Below are 23,913 nucleotides of genomic sequence, written 5' to 3'. Positions count from 1 at the left end.
TAGTTGGTGGGTTGGGGTGGCTCGTAGGCATCCGGAGACCGTACGTAGGGCTTCATTGAGGGAAGTGTCAAGCTTTTTTACGTGCGGACTGCGGCACCAGACTGGGGCACAGTACTCAGCAGCAGTGAAGACCAGGGCCTCGGTGGAGATGCGCAGTGTCCTCGTCATGGCTCCCCATATGGTACCGGCTAGTTGACGTATAAGTACAGTACGGGCGGTGGTCTTTGCCTTGGCACTGTCCAGGTGTTGCTTGAATGACAGTGTTCTGTCAAGTTTTACGCCGAGGTACGTAGGGGAGGCTTGAGACTGTAGCCGGGTGCCGTCAGCCATGATGTTGATCTGGCGTGACGCTTCCCTGTTGTTAAGATGGAACATTGTGGACACAGTCTTGTCCACACTGAGTTTGAGGCGCCAGTTCTTCAGGTACGAGGACAGAGTGTTCATGTCCTCCGAGAGGCCCTCCTCCACTGCCTGCCAGGATGGTTTGCTGAGTAGGATGGCCAGGTCATCTGCATAACCGTACTTCCTAGAAGTTGTTGGGGAAGATCATGGATGTAGATGTTTAACAGCATAGGTGCCAACACTGAACTTCTTCTTTGTTCTTGAGCTTTCTCACCCTGCTGCTTTGGCCGTTGTTGGTCAGTAGCCGGAAGCTGCGGTTGCTTAGCATCTCCATTAGAAAGCTCACTATCTGGGATGGTCATCATCAGTAGCTTCAGGTGTAACCCACGTAGCCAGACAGTGTCGTAGGCGGCTGTAAGGTCGAGAAAGACGGCGCTAGCCTTCTCCCCTGCCTGGAAGCTGTCCTCGATGTCTTGGCACAGGAGGGTTACCTGGTCTGTGGTAGACCTGCCGCTTCGGAAGCCAGCTTGTTCTTTAGGTAGCTGGGGGTCGACCACTGGGGTGATACGAGCCAGGATGAGGCGTTCCAGGAGTTTGAATGGGATGCAGAGCAGTGAGATGGGCCTATATCCTTTGGGGTTGTTGCCTGGCTTGTTAGGCTTGGGCAGGGCTATCACCTTGGCACGACGCCAGATCTTTGGCAGCTTTATGTGGCGAAGGCATGCGGAGAGGAAAGAGCAGAGCCAGTCGGTTGCATTCTTCCCTTGGTGTTTTATGTACTCCGCATGGATACCATCCTGTGGCCTTGCCAGTCTTCAGGCATTGGATGGCCTACTCCATTTCTTGCGCCAAGAAGTCCATGGATAGACTGGAGTCACATCCTGGGGCCCTGAGCAACTCATGGGCTCTTGTAGATGTTGATCTGGTGAAGGCCTTATCGGCGTTGGGGAACCGGCCATTACTGAGTAGTAGCGATGCGATGGAGTTTGCTGTGATGGGGCACTGTGCTGGGGTTGTTGACCTTCCGGTCAGCTTGTTCAGGCCAGGGCGGCGCGGAACCTGCGATTTGCGCGGCCAACCGCCGCGCCGCGGAGTGCAGTGTGTTGGCACCTTGAGAACTAGTGCACCTTAAATCCTCTCCAACGGTCCATATGGACACTATGTGCAATGCCCATTATCGTAAATATTGTGTGTGGTTTTCCTTGTTTTTTATTGTTTAAAAAAATATTTTTATCTTCATTTTGTCTGCAATTAATAATAAAGTAATTAGATGCTTACAAGATGGTCACAAAATACATATTTAAGTCCATCCATAAGCCCAGACTCACAGAAACATGATGTGCTTGTGGTCCATGCTATAGCTTTTGCACTGAAGGAGCAACAAGTGAAACGCAATTCACAGAGCAGGAAGATTGACTAGACATCAGCAAAGCTATAGCCTGGAAATCCAGACCCACATCTAGAACGATGTAGGGTCTGGCCATGAGCAATAGACCTTCCTAACTAAAGGGGCGGCACCTACGCATGCATTTCAAATACCACTGCATGCAATTGGATAGCACTATGACCAATCAGAGTAATGAACAAGGTGACATATTAAGCGCTGTTCATTTAGCGAACAGCGGGGCTAACTGGTAAATTAAACTTTTGACATATCCGGTCGGCAAAACAGCAAATAGGCCTACATCTTTCTTGCTAATGAAAGATTTGAGTGCCGTCTTTTGATCATTAAAAAAAGGAACTTTGTCCAAATCGTATAAAGGAATACTTCACCCAAACGGAACTGGTGTTCTATCATTATAAAATCGCTATTATAATATAATGAATGAGGTTTTTCTTCCCTCAGTCATTCCTCAGTCTTCCCTTGGCCCAGCTGTCCTGTTAATCCTGACCCTTACTGTGATGTCACAAGAAGGAAACTGTAGGGTTAGACAGTGAGACCATAAAACACTCTTTCTGCCTTTTCTCAGGCTAAGATGATCCGATTAAATTTTTTTTGCCCATTTATACTAAATAGGATCTCCGAGTTCAATACACCTTCATATTCCAACCGGTGAAGTAGGCTTTTAAGTGTTGAGGCCAAAGCCGTTTCAAACATGCACAGCCATCTTTGTTGTTTACTATCACGACTTTGACTGCGCAGCACTGTCATCATAATGTTACGCCCGCCCATATCAGAAAGTACGATATGATTGTTGACTAAGAATTTTCTGACTTAATCATTCTAAGCACTATTCTGAAGGCGGTAACACTTTACAATAAGGTACACAAAATTGTAGTACCTAGGGGAGAGTGGCCTAAATTGTGCCGGTGGGCAAGTTGTGCCACCCCTTGTTTCTAGAAAACCATAGAAGAAATTGGAAATGTGACCACATATTTAAGAAGAGCCATCCATTAAACTCATCCTGTAAAGAAGGGAGAAACATGGAATAAGATATAAGCACATTTAAGCTTAAAAAAAACAGTTTTTTGCCTTTCAAAGTAAAATTTCCATGATCAAGGTTTTTTTGATTACTGTGTCTGAACAATTATAGACACGTTTGAAAACATTTGACACATGTTTTAGTGCTTTATTATGCTACACTTTGTGTCTATATAGTTATAATAATAATAATAATAATAATAATAATTGCTTGGATTTATATAGCGCCTTTCATGATACTCAAAGCGCTTTACAGGGTTCCAGACAATTCGTTCACACACAGTCATACCGGTGGTGGTAAACTACCATAGTAGCCACAGCTGCTCTGGGGCAGACTGACAGAAGCGAGGCTGCCATTCAGCGCCATCGGCCCCTCCGACCACCACCTCAAACATACAGCAGTCATACACATTCACACGAGGCAAGGTGGGTGAAGTGTCTTGCCCAGGGACACAACGACCATGACACAAGTGGCCGGGCTGGGATCGAACCGCCAACCCTAGGATCATTGGCCAACCAGCTTAACCACCTGAGCCACAGTCGCCCCTATATAGCCCCATATAGTTAGCACGATGTCAGCCCTAAACTGCTGCATCATGCTTATTATCCAAAATTCTGGGGATGGGGTTATTTGTGCCAGAGGGCCTAGGTGAGTTATAAGTAAGTAAGTAAGTAAAATATATATGAAAGCACATTTATAACAGTTTGCGCTGTCCAAAGTGCTTTACATAGTGCATTCAGTAGGTAAAAAATTAAGGTAAAATAACAATAACCAAAATAAAAGACATAAAGCCCAGACATCCAAAAATTAACAAAGATAGTAGTGCAGGGGTAAGATAATGAATGGGGAGGAAAAACCAGGGTGGACAGATGGGTTTTGAGCCATGATTTAAAGGCAGAAATGGAGAGGGAATCGCATATGCCAGGTGGCAGTTGGTTCTACAAGGGCGGAGCAGCTAGTGCAAAGTACATTTCTGAGAGTTGTGCCATTGGCATGGCTGCATACGCTGGTCACCAAAAGAAAGTGATTGTCTACAGTAGCTTAGAAGAGACTTGACATCTCAATTCCACTTAACGACACCACTGACAAGAGTTCAGATGGCCAGAAAGATGATGATGGTGACTTTGTCATTGTTAGCTTTGCAGGCAAAACCACCTAGATCTGCTAGGCCTTGTTTAAGAAAATTGACCTTCAATCTTTGTAAAATATTTACTTTATTTAGTTTAAATAAACCTTAAATAAGTGATTGTCTAATGGATTTGTCTTTTATTACAGTTTATGAGATGTATATCAATGGCACAATTTACCCCATGGTATTTTCTCCTATGGCACAAATTACACCACACCGGGGGCAAGTTGTGCCACAAGCATGGACGTCGATTTGGCTAAACAAGTGGGGGGGACAAACAGGCATTCTGGAGTGCATTTTCAAAAGTGGGGGGGACAATGAGGAAACATCTTTTTTTCTCTTTAGTGCAGGTAATGAACGGTTCTGAAAGACGGCATACCCGCTCACTAATGAATACAATGTATACAAAACACTGATGTCTGACACATTTGATGAAAAAAGCATTTTCAAAAAGCAGCGGACATATGAGCCACTAGCTGCTCCCCGTAGCCCAACCAAACATGACGTAAACAAAGGGAGCTTGGAAAGGTAGTTCCGACTGAGCAATCTGATTGGTCGAAGGCATTTTGACCGTGCTCAAATCGAGCCGAAGCACGGCTGGACTGTCGCACAACAATATTACTCCGCCTCGGTCTCCATGGCAACCTAGCTAGTAGCATAGCCATGATCAGCTTCAATTACTTCTTGATCATAGACATATATACGGCACGCACGGCCGATTTCAAATAAGTTCCTCCCTTTCTTTCTTTCTTTCTTTCTTTCTTTCTTTCTTTCTTTCTCTCTCTCTCTCACTCACTCACTCACTCACTCACACACACAGACGGGACGTATATGAAATGTCACGACGGTGACTTCAGGTTTGCCCGTAGCCTACTGTAGTTTGGTCTAAATGATTAAACATCGCATCCATCGACTTAACGGACTCGTCCCTCACACCGAGGGCCGAAAAAACGTAAGGCAACAAGTCAAACCTTCGCCGATTCAAACTACCGGTACTACTTCTATTCAACTTAAAAATAAAAGACAGCATTCATCATTATGTAGGACTACAGCATAACTGATGGCAACTCCACTCCATAAACTTTATCTTAATAGATAAAGTACCAGTAACATATGCCCCATGGACCTGTCCAGCATCAGAATGTAACCATTTATCCACATTGCAGAGCTTAGGTTTGTCCGTCAGTAACAATGAAAACACAACTGCTCAATTGAATATAAAATGCAGAATGGATTGCACTCGGTATCAATTCATCCAACTTTATTATTAAATAAACCCCAAAAAAGTTTCTGACTCACCAATCTGACTCCCTGGCTGTAGAAATAAGCAAGACGATAGTAATCCAGTGACAGTCTGACTGACAGCACAGCTAGCTAGCATCCTTCCGTTCATGTAGGCTACCTGTCCGTTTGAAATGCTCGAACATTGTTTGTCCCTGTTGCTGCTGTACACCGTCCAAGGCTGGCGCAGGCCTTTCTCTTGCTATTCATTCTGTTCCTTTTTAAATTATAATCCAATTTGTTAAAATTCCTCCAGTCTGAAATATCTGCGGGCACGGCAGCTGCAATGTTGACTTAAAAATCCGCGGGGGTAATGCGACGTGAATGAGCATAATGACGTTGGCCTAAGCTGCGTAAATGTCTAGTAATATCTCGATTTTAATTGGTCCATGAATGATATGTAATGTAAAGGCTTATGTGGCATACCATTTACGTAAAAAAGGCACAAAGAATTCTGCTTATTTGCGTACATGTTAAATAATACAGAATCAAGTGCGCATGCACGAAAACTTTTTTTTTTCTTGCCGTCCACAATGAATAGGCGCAAAGGCACTGATTCTTTGCCGTTCACAATGAATGGGAAACAGCAAAGGCACAATATTTTTTGGGCGTAACTTACTAACTGCCACGTTTCGAATCAAAACGTCTACACTTTTTTAAAGTAATCGCGGATTACATGTAAAGATCGAAATAATTAACAGTAACAGTAATAATACAAATATAAGTTTATTAAATAAATAAAATATTTTATTTTATTTATTTATTTTGCACACGGCGCCAGTGTAGGCAGTACCCTGACCGCACATCACTGTAAACAACATCGTCATGTATCCATGTGCCGCGACACAAGCTGCTGTTAGTGTCCGCTACATTAACAGTCATTAGTGGGCATAGAGGATGGTAATCCCTACAGTTTACACTTCACAACGGGACACTTATAAAGCCACTCGCAGTTGTCTCTCTGCTGCTGCTTGAAATGCATCAGTCTTCTCTGGTGTGCAAACTAGCGGAGACTTCGGAGCATGTTTTCTCTGGTGTGCAAACTAGTGTGTGTGAGAGAGAGAGAGAGAGAGAGAGAGAGACCTTGACGCTGTGTTTTAATACGGCTGGACGCACTCCATGTCCGGCTTAAAAAGTGGGGGGGACAAAATGAGTCTTGACAAAAAGTGGGGGGTACATGTACCCCCCATCCCCCCGTAATCGACGTCTATGGCCACAAGACAACTTTTTTTCCGAAAGCTATATTTCTTCAACAGTTTATTCCAGATCCAAAGTTTGTATTGCCAGGGATGCACAACACCCTGAAATATATGTATATATTTGAGTTGGAGACTTTACTGTCGAGGCCTCACTTTAAAGTCCCTTTGAGTAAAAAGTGGCACAACATAGGCCACTCTCCCCTACTACATAGATATGCATTACCTACTACATAGGTTTTTTTTGTGTTACCTACTACATAGATATGTGTTACCTACTACATAGGTTTTTTTTGTGTTTTATAAATGGGGAGTGAAAGACATTAACGTCAGACACATTAGGTGACAGTTTCCATTGTAGAGCCTGATTGATTTATTACCAGATCCCTTGTCCTCTAGTGATCACAGTTTATTATTATTATATAATTTCTATATTCATAATAGGCAATTTAACGAGGCTTGTCTGTGATTTTGTGATTACGCAAGTGAACAGAAACGATCGCATGCAGCTGCAGAATTACATTTCAAACTGACAGAGTCTGTTCAGTGGCACAGACGTTAAAAAACTCCTGTTAATCATTTTTTTTTTAAATAGGCTACATACAATACAATAGGTTTATTAATCTGAATGTAGAGCATGTTCGCGATGTGTAAGGTGGTCGCATATGAACGGCACGAGGGCTGAGAACTATGCTACTGATCAGATAAATGATCGATCAAACGTAAAATCATCAGGAAATTATAAAAACATCCCGATGTAGGTCGCGTACAGGGTACAGGGTCGCGTTGTGACAGTGACACTCTTTCTTCAGTCGGAGCTGCAGCGTAAAGTGAAAACAAACTCAGAGTAGGCCTAGGTCAAATCACCTATCCAGCAGGTTAGACCCACGGCATATGTTGCCGCAGTAAAGGTGCCAACACACTGCACACCGCCGCGCGGCGAGTTTACATAGAAAGTCAATGTATTTCGAGCGCCGCCGCGCGAATGGGCGGCCGGCGGCGAGCGGTTCACGCGGCGCGAATAGGGCGGCACGGCCGCCGCAGGAGTTGAATATATTGAACTTTTCGCCGCCGGCCGCGCCGCGATAGCCATTCAGCGTTGAGCTCCTCCCGACGTCACTCGCTTCGGGACGACTGACAGAGGAAATTAAGATGGATGAAAACATAATAGTCACAGTTTGCTCCCATAAGTTCTGTGAATAGCCTCTGTGTCTGTTGCCTGCTGTGTGCAGCTTTATGAACCAAGTTAGCACCGGTTAGCTTGGGTAAAGCACCATCAGCACAGCAGACTGGTGCTCTCAGCACCGGTTAGCACCAGCACCAGCATATCCCCGGAATAGAGAAGGCTACTCTGGTCGGGCGGCATACACAATATGACCCAATATGATCACGCGGCGCGGAACCTGCGATTTGCGCGGCCAACCACCGCGCCGCGGAGTGCAGTGTGTTCGTACCTTAACTGTTTCCACTAACTCAGAGCGAACAAACTCTGGGTTGCCTCAAAACCAGCTACCTGAAACAGGCCCCTGGAACGGGGCTGGGAAATGGCTTGTTGGTGAATGGGGAAGCAGGGGAGAGAGTGCGGCAGGCAGGCTGGAGTGAATGATCTGGGGGTACACGGGAGTGCGAAATATGATCCGGAGCTGACTGCAGAGAATCCAGGAGTAGGCTATATGAAGAGGAGTTGATTGCAGATGAAGACCAGGGGCCGTATTCACAAAACATTTTAAGGCTAAGAGTAGGTCCTAACGTGCTGATTTAGGAGTAACTCTCAAAAATAAGGGGCGTTTCACTCCTAATTTTAGGACTCCTAACTTTTTAAGATAAGTGTAATTCACAAAGCATTTTAGCGCTAAAACTAGCTCCTAAATCTATAAAAAGCTAGTAGTCCTCGAGAGGACTCCTAAGTCACTAAGAGTAAATCACAGACAACCATTTGATGGTGTTTTGGAGAGATTTAATGCTAGTGAACTTTATAAAAGGTACCTTTAATAGCTGTAAGGGTTTAATGATCTTAGTAAAGCTATATTTATAAAGTATAGACACATTTATATTTATTATATTTATATAAAAAAATATTTATTAAGTTAATTTTCCTCCAGTTGCTTTGAGTTTATGATGCATGCACTGAAAGTTACTGTTGGTGTCACGTTTGGGTTTAATTTCCTACTAGAGTAGGCCTATATGCGGCGCTTCGCAGCATCTCCTCCGTTCCACAGATCCGCTACTGTATAGTTGCGCGTCTCGCCTTTTTCCTTCCGCATGTACTTTACGATTTCGCCGGCTGTTGTTTCTAAATTGTGAATTTCCTGGTTTGTCGCTGTCTGACTATTGCTGCATAGTCCGCCATTGAGAGAAATACAGTGAGAGTGCATGGCGTGCAGCTGTTCAATGAGGATATTTTTCCGATTCAAATCATTGTAAAATTTAAAATTAATAGACCTATGTGGCGCTATTGTAGGTTAATTGTGAACAAATGTGTGGGAAACCCTGCAGTATCTTGGTTTCATGTTAAATCAGTGTCACTTGTCATTGGCGTCACATCACTGGAGCCTCCATATGAAAACAAACGGGGATGCGATGGATATATATAGCAAGAGGCAAGATCAAGGCGCAATGTATGCCTATTGCATCGTAACTAGATTATCTTTATCGTGGGATGTAGTAAAGAAAGAGTATGCGATTCGGAACACAGGGAATAATTAAACTCCATCACTTAAAAATCCCATAATGCATTGCACTCACTGGTACATCAAAGAAGTATGTCAATCCTTATTCACTTTACGTCAATGTTTGGTTAAACAACACAAACATTTTGTACATCCAACGAGAGACAACATTACATGGACTTCATTAGAAAAAAAACATTATAACTTAACACATGTATTAAGTTAAATGAAAACAGAAAATGTATATAAAGTGCACAACCCACCTTAATCATTAGTTTTTTTTTATCTGAGAACTGGTTACAGTTTATGGAGGCCACCAGCACAGATCCCACACCATGTTCATTTCATGAAAAAAAAACCTGCACGTTTAAAGCGGCCGTCGATTTCCTGACAAACTGTTTTAGAGCTCTCTTTGACAAAAGCTGCTAGTTAAAATCCAATCTGTGCGACACATGTCATCAAAGAGACTCCACTGTGCTTTGACTGTCTCATGCTAGTGTATACATGCACTGCGGTGCATTTATAGGCAGTGGGTTAAAGTGTTTTTTTTTTCTCTTTTGCTTCTGTTTTATCTTGGTTTACAAGCAACTGGAAAATTAGCAGAATGAGCTGTAAGGGAGAGCAACAATTAAGTTTCACTCAAATCTAGAATGGCACCATGGCCAGTTTATCTGCTGCAAACACAAGCACATAAATACTTAGAGGCTGATTTGGTTGATTGCTTGTTAAATTGTTTTTTTTTTCACAAATATAAAGTTACAGGTTTTGTCATGTTTATCATTTATTCGGGTGCATAAAGTAGTTTGTAAAGAAAAACTGCCACTGAATGGGATCCCATATGGTCAGTGAGGGCTTGTGAAGACCTAAGCACAGCTAAGATGAGAGCACGTTAGACTTAAATCCTATATCCGCTCTGGAAAATATTAAGAGACCACTCCAAATATTCAGTGTTTCTCGTTTTACTATTTATAGGCATATGTTTGAGTAGAATGAACATTTTGGTTTTATTATATAAACTACTGATGACATTTATAACTAATTCCAATACATTTTTTGTCATTAAGAGCATTTTCAATAAGTTATGTAGAGATGAAGATTGAAGAAAAATCCAGACTGGTCTCTTAAATTTTTCCAGAGCTGTATATCCTATACCATTCCCTGTCTGTAAGTCCGGTGTGAAATCCATTGTTGGATTTAAATTTATTTTATCAGGCTCTGTTCTTGTTCACTGAGCTTCAGTGTTTGACCACAGGGTGTCAGCATTGCCCTCTGTATGATGAACATACATGTTACCTGAATTCTATAGCCTAGTATTCTTTTCCGTTGAAAATATAATGTAGATATTAATTTTATTTGATGTGAAATTGATTGGAATATTATTAACATATATGGATATGTTTGAGATAGTTATAAACACACTGCATGGACAATCATCCAAAAAACAACACTCATACAATCAACATATTTTCTCACAAAAGTTAGATGATCATTGCGTACCAAGTTGTGTTGTTATTTCATGGTTTTGCTGTTGGTGAGTAAAATCATATAAAGGCTATTTTAAAGTATAAAACAATACAAATGTGTAGCTTATGGGCACAACTTGCTAAACACTTTACTACAGTTCACATTTGGAACTCTTTCTTTTAAATCACTTTCTCTCTTCTACTCAACTAGGGAAATACTGTACTTTGTGACTTCAGTTACTGGTTACTTTACAAATGAAGATTTTGAATACAAGAAAAAGAACTTATAAAATATTGTTTGTTTGAAATGAAACATCTCAACAACAGTCGAGTAATCACAATCTTATTATATTATAATATTATAAAAGTCAAGTTGAGTATAGGATATAGGTCTGCTTTTAGCCAATTGTATAAGGCTAATTAAGTCCATATTATAACATTTTTCAATGCAGAATATTTACTTGTTGGAAGGATGTTATAGTTGGTCCACCATGACTGAACACACGGCGCTTTAGTAGAAGGTGTCACTAGGCCTACTGATCAGTCCGCCGCGCGTTCCCTTCAATATTTAATTTCCCTCTAATAAAACCTTCATACGGCGCCGCTCATCTATCATGAGGATTTCTATCTGTGACAGCTTATGAATATTGGTTTTTTTATTAGGCTATTTTTCTCACAGCTGCTGATATCAGCGGAGATCTGATTGCTTTACTTAAAACGTTTCATATCCCCCCGTTAAGAACGATGCGATATAGCCTAATCGGTGCGTGGCTAATATTAAATAGGAAACATGAATGGCGCCTATTGCCTTTAACAGTGCAGGTCATCATGCACTGTCAGTCAGACTGCACGGGAAGAGATAGAACGAGTCAGCTCATACGTTTCTGATCCACAGCATGTAATTTTTACCCTTTAAAAAACAATAGGCTGTACCTACATTTCTCTAGGCCTATCTATTTTTGCTTAGGATAAATAATGATTCAAAGAGGGAAATAGGGATTGTCATTGTTTCCATCATGAAAATCAGCACACAATATAGGCCAGGCTTAATTAAACGTATTCTCAAGCAGACACGAATGCTTTTATATATTGACACAGGACCGACAGGGCCATAGCAAACAATTGTCAAAGTTCATGTTAGCCAGTTCCTCTCAGCACAATCCCTATAAATGAAGTCTTCAAATGATACTAGGCATTTAATAACGCGGCCCATAATAAAGGAGTCATTATTTTTTCTATTTACTGTCTTATTTTCTTCCCCGTTCTAACTAACTGTGTAGCTACAAGGTATTAAACATGTGAAGGTTAGGCTAGGGAATTTAAACGGTAGCCTACTCTTTTTTTTTTAAAAACCTAGTGTCTAAGGCCTACCTTATCGGGGCAAGTAAGAATTACGATGTTTGCTGTGTGATGTCAGACGTTGCCTGCTTATTTCGTATTATTTCGAATTTTCATATAACAAATTAATGTTAAATTATATTTTTTGGGGGACATGCCTATTTGAATGACCCAAATCTAAGTGGGTGGTAGGCAACCAGTAGGGTGTCAGGGCTGCTCTAAATGCTTCCAGGAATAGATCTTTTTTATTATATTAATTTCAGTCTATTTATTTGGCCTTAATCATATAAAGGTGATACATGGCCTTTTGAGTTTCACCAGTGCTAGCCTACAGTACGCTAGCCTATAGGCTACAGGTTTACTATATTATCAGGCTTTTTGAATGCGCTGTTAGGCTATCTGCTTTAAAGCTAGCGCAGTGTCACTCCATGGTGCTGAAATGCGTGTGGATATTGGATGTGATTTCATACAGCCTTCGTGATGTGGTGGACTCACTCTTTGGAGGCGGATCCATCCAGACTGCGGGCCACCAATCACCGCTGCTTTGCCGCGCAGAGGGGCAGAGTCTCCGCGGAGTGCCTTTAGCTCAGTGATGGCTCGTCCAGTCAAGCACGTCTCCCGGAGCCTTTTCACGGCACACATCTGGATTTACATCATCGGCTCCGGTCTTCAATCTTTCTTGTAGATGGACGAAAACTTTTAGAAGGTGTTCAGCTTTAGCGTATTGTACAAAGGGGATTTGTTTGCCAGTGCTCTGGGGTGAGAGCGCACAGGCCCGGGATCTGTCCATTCACTGCTGCGCGCTGTAAGATGCTCAACGACATTAAACTAGAAGACCGTCTGAGGACTGATGCGAGCTGTCTGGATGTTAAGATAGGTCAGTTTACATTGTTGTTGTTGTTGTTGTTTTGTCTAGGATACACCACATGAATCCAGCTACAACACAGTTGGACACTTTTCAGGTTTGGGGAACTGTGAACTTTGTTTATTTACTCCACCGAATTATTTTTTTCTGTGCCAATCACCCCTCGTAGAACTAGTCTTTCTTTTTTAAGGCTATATTCTTCTTTCCATTTGCCAACGCTGGAACCAGAGTTAGAAATCGTGTAGCCCGTAGGCTTATTCAATTGCCTTTAGATTATTACGCGTCTATTTTTTTTTGCTGCAGGCCTATTGCGTTAATAATAGGCCTTTACTATTTTTTCTTCTGATAGCCTAATTTTAAAATTGTAGGCCTATATGTTTTTTTATGAATGGCAGACATTTGAATGTGAAAATAACTGCCTGTGAGCAAAGAGTTTTGCTCGAAAGCCACTTTAATCTTTTCCTAGGTCAAATTAAATATACATTTTTTAACACAACGTTTTATCTTTATCAGTTTCAGGTGAGCTGTGCAGCCATAGAGTAATTACTGAGTGTGTGTGTGTGTGTGTGTGTGTGTGTGTGTGTGTGTGTGTGTGTGTGAAAACATGATGTTTAATTACAAAATATTACTTATAGCAACTATAGGGTCGGTGGTTCGATCCCCAGTCTCTCCGCCACATGTCCAAGTGTCCCTGAGCAAGACACTGAACCCTAATGTCTCCTGATAGTTAGCTTGTACCCTGCGTGGTAGCTTCTGCTATCGGTGTATGAATGTGTGCTCCAGTAGTAAGTCGCTTTGGATAAAAGCGTCTGCTAAAATGACATGTAGGCCTAATGTAATGTAGGCTAACTTACGCCAACGTCCAGTCTCCAGTCCTCACAATAGACTTCTGGACCAATACAATAGAAACTAGCCTATCTGTATCGGCATTCTGCGTCCTATATTAGGCTATCTGGACAGACTTTGAAAATGACACCTTGGAATTCGGCCTGTGTGTAAATCTTCCCAGAAAGTATGTAGGAAAGCCACACCTCTACTGTGTCCTCAATGTGTGTAATAATGTTTGTCATATTTAAAGTAGGCTATGATGAGAGGGCACTTGTTCCCCTGAGCCAACTTCACACTGCTGACCGAAGGAAAATCAGTCCCCTGTGTTCCGCTGTTGAATGTCCCGGCTCTCTCTCTCCTCCAGGCGGGGACCTTGTCCAGCAGCAGGCGGTGTGTGCGGGATGCGCGCGGATCATCTCTGGCCGCTTCCTGATGCGCGTCAACGGCGCGTCCTGGCACGAGGAGTGTCTGCAGTGCACCGCGTGCCAGCAGCCACTCGCCTCCACCTGCTACCAGCGAGACAGCAGCCTGTACTGCAAGGCCGACTACCAGCGGTAAGACAAGGCGCCCTTTACCGGCTCTACTTCACTAGTGTGTGTGCGGCACCGCTCGGCCTCCGCACAAGGAATGGAGCTGAAAGGAAATGTTTTAGAAGGCCTATCACTTCCTTTTTTTCTTCATTTTGTCTTTGTTAATTTTTCTTTTAAGCAGCAGCTTATATTTTAAGCCGTTTTCTCAATGCTATAGTCTCTATTCATTCAAAAAATTATAATTTCAGCCTCAAGTTCACTGCCCTAAAACGTTTATTTTCTCCACCGTTTCTTTGCACCTACAATTTTAGAATCCTTCAGACTGTAAACAAACGTGTTGAACAAAGACAATGACTTTAAAACTGTGAAAATAGGAAGTATTTTTAAGATTACAAAAATATACAAAATGAATGAAAGAAATGATTATGCATATCATTTACTGCGTTGTGTTGTTCACATTACTGGCATAATGGTCACAAATCTCAGATCCATTCAAAGACTGGAGGAGAATAAAGACAGTCAAATCTGTTTGTCTTTCTTTTTCACTCTGGAGTACCTGTGATTTTAAATGTAAAATAAATCTTCATGGCAGATATTGAAGCGAGTTTATTTTGTTACTTATCAATTAATTAATAATGGGCAACTGAAATATAAGGATTTTGTTTTTCAATTCAGCAATTAAGATGTTTAAAGAGAAGCATGCACTGGATGACTTTTTTGTCACATATAGGCCTAATGTAGGCTACATGAAAATACTTTAACAGTTCACAAATACAAATGTCATGGCACCATTTCACACCATTTGACACATGAAAGGTTTTGGTAGCAAACTGTTCTCAAACGGGTCTTTGACATTTTTTGTTTTTCCCGAATAAGTTATTCTATACACACATGTATGCACATCTTGTGAAATTGCAGGTGACTGCATATAAATGTGCTCTCGTTAGTGTTAGTAACAGTTTCACATCAAAATAATTTGGCTTAACAGGTGTGTAAAAAAGACAAAGAAGAAACTGTGTTGAAATCTGATCAGAAAGCAGCTAGATGTATTATATTTGAATGTGGTTCTAGTGTGCTGTGTGCTGTGATCATGTTGTCAGAGGGGGGACCCTGCAGCTGGGTGGTCTGGCCTGTTGTATTGAGGTTCAGACAGACAGACAGCGGGCCGTCTCACTGTCTCTGTGAGCCTGTCTGCCTCTCCTTTGTCCTGTCGTGCAGCTTTTAACTGCCATGGTCATGTTAGTGTATGCTGGAAGTCTGCTTGGCTACAATGGGAAACATGCATTTACCATAATATTGCACTGCAGACACATGAGCGCGTACACTTTCAGTATAAACAATGAATTTGATATTGTGGACCATTCACAGTTTGACGATCGACTATTCTTGGCAATTTAAAAAAAAATATATATGCAAATTTTAATTTAAGGGTTGTTTAAGATTTAAAGAAAATGTGTAACAGATAATAAAAAAAGAAACACTGGAGCCGTAAGAAGCAAGAAATGCAAAAAAACTAAAGTGACTTAAAATAATAAGAATGCAAAGAGTAAGAATAAAAAAAAATGCTAATTAATATTCAAATTAGGAGAGCAAGACAAGTAATGAAAACTTAAGAATATCATATATATAGTGTATATAATGTGTTTCAAAGAGCTGCCTTGCCTGATCTTCTGACAGATGGTTTGATGAGTTGAGGGGTCCTATAAGGCCTATAGTCCCATCTTGTTTTAAGTCCTGACCTGGGAACTACTTACAAAGAGCTAGCGCTGAGGCTACAGCCAGGCTCATGTGGTTAGCAGGATGGAAATAAGGAGAAAAATCCAATGCAGGTCTTGAATGTTGAAACGTCACTCTGAAGCAGCTTCAGTTTGGCTTGGTTCAATTGACTTCAATAAGGATGAAATGAGTCCCTAAAAACTAAATCCGCATTTTCAAGGAATATTTGTGCTGATTGCAAGCTTGGTGTACTGGACTTACATGTTGATCCAAATGACATGAAATGGCATCAAACAACTCCAAGATGTTATTAAGGGCATAGCAGTGATGGAAAATATTACATTATAGTAAAATATCGTTCAATTGTATTTTATTAAAAATCACACTGTATGGTTTAAGGAAGGAAATACTAGGAGGATAACTAATTATTCCAGTGTGTAATTAATTCATTTATAAATTAAATATACATGATAACAATGGTATACTAGATAACGCTTATATTTTAACAGCATAAAACCTTAACTTGTGATTTTTTGGTTGTGGACTACGATTTGCAGTTTAGAAACTACCAAGTGCTCTTTTTGGATTCTCTACCATACATTCTCTTTTGTGTTATCTCTTCATTGCCTATTTTTGCTCTTTGTCTTGATCACAGCAAAATTCCTCAATATCTTAAAATGTCATTATTTCCTTCTCAAAATTAGAAAATTCCATGAATGGAAAAGACTCTATCATTTGGTAAAGACACAATACATCATGGACAAGTATTATCACCAATATTTCGTATTATTCTTCTGTGATCCTGACGTGGCTTCTGCTTTCATTGTTCACTAACAGCCAACTGGCAAACACATCTCTTTCACTGTATTTTGAGGCGCTTTGGACAGGACAAACTGTAGTTGAAGCCTTTTGGATCATTATGTTGTTCAATTTAAGCTGTCCTTGCAGAATAATTTTAATTTTTTTGTCATGCGCTCACAAATTACAAAATAATTTGTTGGCAGCTAGGTTTCTGTGTTCCCTGACTCTCTCCAACACTAAAAAAAATATATGGGAATAATATATCAGAGGCGCCAAAATCAAGTGCCCACTATTTTTATTGACATTTTTTATATCTGGATTTATTTATTTATTTACGAATATTCTTCTCTTATATTTAATTTGATAATCTATATTTTGAGTGTCAAAGGTTGTTATACCTATAACTGCATGAACCCCTCTTTCTCTATGGTATCGGATTCAATGCGTGCACTGTGCGCTCTCCCTCAGCATAACTATACAGGAGGAGATATGTGTGACAGCTGGCCACACCGCAATGGTGTCCTGCTTAAGTGATTAGCAGCAACTCCTTATCAAATGTGTGAAAATAAAATGCAGTGAGAATACACACTTGATAGAATTTGAGAAATATACGTAAATACTCATACAAATTGGCACTTTTACAATTCTACATACATACATGACCATAAAAAGTATCTAGTTAGCATGCAGTAGGCATACAATTGGGACATAATTGTTCTTATTTATTTTCATCATAAGATGGCTCCTTGAACTTGCGTTTTGCTTTAATATCCGTCTCATTGCTGGTTGTATTCACTCGGAGCCTCCGTCGATGAGTGACGTCACTTCCTGTGTGCAGTGGATTAGAAGGCCAAATAGCATGCTGATTTCCACACTAAAATCAAGAGCAGATGTATTAAGGCATCCGGGTATTTTTCAGCATGTTGCATTGGACCACATATTGGGACATCCTAAATCTTTTTCTATGATACTAAATAGCAGGGAAGTATGGGGATTGGAATGCAGCCATAGTTGTCTTTGTAAGATATTTGGCTAGTAGCCCCAATTACATTAGCAAAAGCGAGTGGTCATCAATCCCTCAATGCAGTGTTTTAGCCTTCTTGCTTGCAAAATTAGTCGTGACTTGAAGTAGCATAGCATCCTTTTTGATATTACATAAATATTTTTCTGGGGAAGGAGTCCCTGCTCCCCTTCTTGAAGTGCTTCCCCAGAAGTCTGTCTTGCATGATGCCCTGTAAATGTATACATTAGGGCTGTCAAGCGATTCAAAAAATTAATCTAATTAATTACAGGCTCTGTGATTAATTAATCAAAATGAACGCGTTAATTTGACAGCCATAGTATACATATATGCATTTTGTCAAGGTGGCAAAATGTGTGCTTGTAAAACATTTCAATAGTTAGCTTGGCCCTCATTTTGTCCCCTCTTGTAGTCTATTGGTGAGGATTCGACATTTGTCTGTCAATTAAAATCACCAATCAGCGCGTATGTATGTAGTTGTGACTCCAAATAAGCTGCAGTGTGTGTGTTGATGGTAATGAATGTCATCCCGTGCACTGTGGCTCATCGATGTGTTTCTAAGGGTTTTCTCTTGTTATTTTAGTAGTTATACTGATACATTTGGATAACCAGCTTTCACACAAGAGGAATGTGTTTCTTGTCCTACATTTTTTGAAGTCTGTTGGGCTAAAAGTGATGCTAAAACAGGTGCTAAAAACTGCTACATTTGTTCTGGTCGGTCTTGTGTTCCTCACAAGACCTTTTTGCTCTTTGGCTTTCTGTTTAAGCCCTCCATTATTCATTTTTTAAACGAGGAGGTATGTGGGATATGTCATTGTAAAAGTGAGCAGGTTTATTTGATTAGAAACCAGAGGAGCTGGTGTATTCAGCATAAATCAAAGCAGAGAGCCAGGGTCCAGGAGTAAATCCTGGACCCAGACACAGCAGGCTTTCCAGGGCTTTAAATACTGTCCGTCCCCCTAGGGCCATGGGGCAGAGAGGGGTGGAGAGGCGGGAGTACAACATCAAGCCAAAGAAACAACACAGGAAGCAGCAGGAGCTCCTTAAAGCCCTGTTCTGTTTGGATACCACAGCTGATCAACGGCCGCACTCAGCACTAGAAAAACAAGCCTTCATTAAAGTTAGCAGCTTGGGTTTCATTGCCTGGGTAGACTGTTGGCCCGGGCAGCCACAGGTTGTCCTCCTCACACAGCCTCCAACATCATCTACCTCCAGTGATTTATGCCACTGGTCCAATGACCCAGGCTTGACTTCAAACAGAGCTACATGAAACAGTGTGTGGACGCGGTGTGTACGGGGAGCTGAAGAGGGAGAACTTTCAGCTTCTGTCTGAGGAGCCATTGCATATTTAAAGAAATAGTTCAACATTTTTATATTTGAGCTTTTTGCCTCACTCTCCAGCTCAAGAATTTGAGAATCAAATACATACGTGAACGTCATAGGCACTTCATGGTTTCCTTCCAGTATGTATTTTGTTTTTAATTGACATAATGCGTAAAAATATAGAGTGCTAAATAAACAAGTCCCAACATGCACACAGGAACGTGATGTTGTAAAGTTTATCTTTTGACCTGCTCCCATTGACTACCAGTGTTTGAGCTAAGCTGTTGTGTGGTGTATTGGTTACTGTCACTCTATGTCTCTTGGCGGGGTATAACTGTAAACAGATTATCGTTGTTCTGTAACATGTGCAATGACAAATTGAAGCTGAATCTTGAATCTTGTGCTTGCTTTTGAAGTTGTTAGAAGACACTTAGAAATCTTAGGGCCACATCCACTGAGAATGGATTGCGCGTGCTAATAGCTCCACGAATAGCAGCAAAATAGTGTCCGCAATCTGCTCTGGTTTAGCACAGTATCAACTAAGGAATTTGCACTTTACCAGCGCTAACACGGCCACAAGGTTTGACAGCTGGACGCAGTTTGCCTCAGTTTTTGTAAATGTGAGTAAGCGGGCAGGCTCGCCGTCAAGGGGGAAACACCTGTACAGTTGTCCTGGGCCCAGGAGGGCTGGGAGGCACAGGGAGACAATCGGAGGAGAAAACAAAAAACAACTTCTGTGAATGTTTTATAATCTGCTTAACATCCACACAGGTTGGCTGTTACACACAGATCACAGGTTTATACAGTGACATTGTTTTTAATAATGCAGGCAGCCTTTATTAAATAAGCCTCAGCTCCATCATAACGGTTTTTTCCTATATAGTACAACCCATTTCCCGTAGATTTTCCCTATAACATGACTCAATATTATTCAATATCATTCAAAGCTCCCAAGTGTTGTAGAGAGAGAGAGAGAGAGACAGATAGAAGGGGTAGTTAAGAAAGATGATCAGATTGCACTAGATTTTGTACACGCTTTTCATAAGTGGTATTTGCTCCACTAAAACGGCTTGTTGCAATTAGCGCTGGCCTTTGAGGATAAAGTGCTATTTGCGACAAGGATTATTTGCATAGGAATGGAGCAATTTAGCACTGGATTTTAAATATTAATTTTTTTGCACTGGTTTAGCGGTCGCAAAACCGGCGCAATCCTTCAGTGGATGTTGTGCTTAGTTTTCTACAGACGTGTATACTCAATGAATCTCTATGTTATAGTTTAGCTGCCGACAAAAAATACTAAAGAACTTGAAAAGGACAAAAGTAAGTCAAAACCGAGTCTGAATCAAAGCTGTTTTAGTGTCAATATGATCCAGGTGGAAATAAAACAGAGGAGGTTTTACAGTGGGAAATACATCTCAGAATATTGCATGATTTTATTTACTGCAGAGTGTGTACATATTGGGAGGAGGCCAGGATGCATGTAAAAGCCATTGACACAGATCTGAATAGCTTCTCTGGCCATTTTGCATGCACTTTGGGTGAACTTTATTAACTCCAACTCTTTTGTTTCCTGTCTCCTGTCAAGTCACAAACAGTGTCAACTTTGAATCATGAAGTAACAATAACAGCTGTGTAACATTAGTCAAGGCTGTTTGTATTCATCCCTAAAACGAGAATCAATATGTTTAACACTGACCCAATATGCCAAAGGTCTCTATAACTGTAACCTGTATAGTTCGTCATGAACACAGTAAAGCTGCAATTGCTTACATGTGTTATTTAGTTTTGATTATATTCATGAAAAGAAAAATTAGACAAAAGCTTGGGGGAAAAATAACATTCAACAATTTGCACTATAAATGTTAGATTTTCTAATATAAAGGTTGCATAAATGCCTTTATTAGCAACCAGGACTGGTTGCTGCTGTGTCAACTAGTTGGACACAGCATAGCGCTACTGAACACTATATATTAGATAAGATTCACTCAGCTTTCTCTTTTATGACACCAGGTTAGGTATTTAGGAAGTGATCTGTGTTCCCTCCTACTGATCCCAGCCAGAACAGCTTGGCATTCCTCTACCACACTGGGACACAGTCTAAAGTTTGAGAGAGCCACAAATCATGAAGGGGGCTGCAGGCAGTGTGTGATGAATGAGTGGATGATGATGAACGTACATGCAGCCCATCAATAATGTCTTAGTACCCCAGCAGAGCTGTTACAACTACAACACAGCACTATGTTGGCTCTTTGCACTAGTCCCAACATGGCAGATTGTGTGAATGATCAGGTTTTAGTTCAAAGGTTTCTCTGGGATTCTGAGAGAGATAGCTTGTGATCAGAGCTCCTATCTACTTTTAGGCATTGGATGATTTACATGGTATAAATATAATGATTCTAAAAGTTTGTGCACTCATTTTAAAGTGAACAGCGTGCCTACAGGTAAACTCCTGTAAGGAGGAAGACAGTTCAGTAAGGGTGTGGAGGTCAGGACAGTGTCTGACATCAAAGACTGGTAATTTGTGTAAAGCACTTTGGTCAACTATGCTTGTTTTTTAATGTGCTATATAAATACATTAGAACTTGAATTGATTTGATCATTTTTATTAACCATATCCACAATTTTTACCCAACATTAACCAAGTTTAGTTGCCTAACCTTACTCTTACCCCTACGTTGAAATATTGTGTTCGGCAATTAAGTTTTAATAAGTTCCTGGAGACAAATACGGTATATCCTTCCGGGCTGTGTACGAGAGGTATATGGATTTAACTGCAATATACTACTATTACCAGAGCCACCACAAGGGATGTACAACACTCTGCTATTATTTAATCCCCCCCCCCCCCCCCTTTTATTGAATCTTTTTGTAATTCAGCATACAAGACCTGACTGATACAAATAGACATCCTATTTTAGAATATAACAAAAAAAATGCATAATGTCTATCCAGTTTCCCCGTGTTTCTGATTCTTTTTACAAAAGCCATTCTGTGGAATTGTGACATGTTGCATGTGCAAAAACAAAGAAGAGGAAAAGGAATGTTGGGTTCACTACGTCTATAGAGAAGGATGTTTCCAAGATGGAATTACAAGAATCCATTTCATACAAGGGAGACCTTATATATGAGGAAAAACATTGTTGTGTTTTGCTTCCGGAAGGGGTATCTAAGAAAATAAAGCCCTTTTTGGACAGTTTTTCACTATATGTTACCTTGCCTTTGTCTTGTTTTTGCGTGACAGTCAATAACCAGTGAATGGGGTCTGGTCTGTGGGTTTTACTTTCTAGTGAAAATACAACATTGTTACTGTTAACAGTTCTATCCGCTAACAGTCCCTCTTCCAGGACCTTCCAGCACCTAGTAGTGTGGGGCTCTAAGTAAGGTTATGTTAAGTTAGGTTTCATTATTTGTCAACTTACACATGGCACATTGAAATTTGTCTTTCCACATATCCCCTCTCAAGCAACCACACTTCGGTGGGGGTCCTCACGCAGGGACAGCCATAGTACAGTGCCTCTGGAGCAGTTTGGGAATAATGCCTCGTTTCCACCGAGTAGAGCGGGTCAAAGCGGTTCCGGGTATTTTGGCTTTTCATCTGCCAAAAGTTGGGTAGGGTACGGATATAAGCGCACCTAACCGCTCTAAGCTGCTCCTAATTTCGGGACTCCTCCGTTGGGGTACCAGCCGCCTGAAAGGGTGCCGAAAAGGCGGAGCTACACATGCCGTCCGTTTATTGGTCGAAAGAATCATTTCTGCCGTGTGTAGTCACCTCGGCAAGAGTGAAGAGAGTCTTGTGCTATGGCGAAAATGTGAGCGCAGCACTGTTTATTGTGTGGTGTTTTTCCTCGTCATTAAATTAATCAGTTGGCTACACTGTGTCCCACTGCTACGTGACATGTCACGTAGCTGCCGCAGCCAGCGCTCACTGTTCGCTCACTGTCTCTCAGTTGCACCAAGCCGTCTCTGTGCGTTTACGCTCACAACAACACGGGGGGAATAAATAAAGAAGCGGCTGGTTTGACCAAGCAAAAAACGAGAGACCGCTGGCTTGACCACAATTGTTCCACAGGCCGATAGTTTGACCCATATTCTGGCGGCAGCTATCGCAGTCCAGCCTAAACCCCGCCCTACCAGTAAGGGTAGGGTCGGCGGGGGAAACAATATGGAGAATCTTAAAAGTGAGCTGTCCTGCTCTGAGCCGCTCTGACCCGACCCGCTCTACTCGGTGGAAACGAGGCATTAGTGTCTTGCTCAAGGACACAATGGAAGAGATGGTGGGCACCGTAGATGTAATAGCAGCCACTACTAGTTTTACTACTAACACCCTCCTGTCCGGTGCCAGGGATCCAACCAGAGACCTCATGGTTACTGGTCGGCCCCTCTTTTCTCTAGGGCCATCCTACCACCATCTAAAGGCGTCTCTGACCTGAAGCTTTATGCAGTAGATTGACTGCAGCTCTGGGGTTCAAAGAGTGAGCCACAGCAGCAGCACAGCCAAACCACCAAGCCAAGGGGGTGTGGAGCTCTTCTGCGGTGTGGCCCATAACACTTGGATTTATGGGAGCATGGGCGACTGGCATGTCATGTCCGAGGAGTGTGTCAAATTCATTATTTGTATTAACAGGGACAAGCCAGAGAGAAAATAAGAACCATATCCACCCCATCCCTCGCAACAATAGTTCATATGAGACAAAGGGCGTCCTGGTGTTGACACTATATTTACATAGCCACCCTACTATGTCATGGCTTCACCCAAGGCTTGGCCAGACTATACCGATTGCTTTATTGTTTTAGGTTCACTTCCCACAACAGCAACAGCTTGTCTGTTTTTGTGCTTCCAGCCCACATCATTTTAGCCACACGTTGGTCACCAAACAGTCACCACACAGTGTAATACAGGCCAAAGCTACGGTGGCCCTGAGAGCTCACAGCACTGCAACTTAAGAAAACACATGCACAAAGATAAAACACAAGCAAATTAAGAAAAC

The 23,913-nt window shown here is 41.5% G+C and overlaps 1 protein-coding gene across 1 annotated transcript in view; it reads left to right on the top strand.

Annotated features, from left to right (window-relative positions):
* Positions 1-12,590: 12,590 nt before the first annotated feature.
* LOC307264738 (LIM homeobox transcription factor 1-beta.1-like) overlaps positions 12,591-23,913 on the top strand; it is a gene marked incomplete at its 3' end in the record, with an annotated part of 43,189 nt that continues 31,866 nt past the window's right edge. The window contains exons 1-2 of the mRNA XM_080046224.1: positions 12,591-12,718; positions 13,899-14,088. Of these exons, the coding sequence (XP_079902350.1) occupies positions 12,652-12,718; positions 13,899-14,088 (257 nt within the window). The 5' untranslated portion in view covers positions 12,591-12,651. The remainder of the gene's footprint in view (positions 12,719-13,898; positions 14,089-23,913) is intronic.

Source organism: Ammodytes marinus, assembly GCF_949987685.1.
Source record: "Ammodytes marinus genome assembly, chromosome: 18".
Lineage (NCBI taxonomy): Eukaryota > Metazoa > Chordata > Actinopteri > Uranoscopiformes > Ammodytidae > Ammodytes > Ammodytes marinus.
This window is presented reverse-complemented; position numbering and strand designations above follow the sequence as displayed.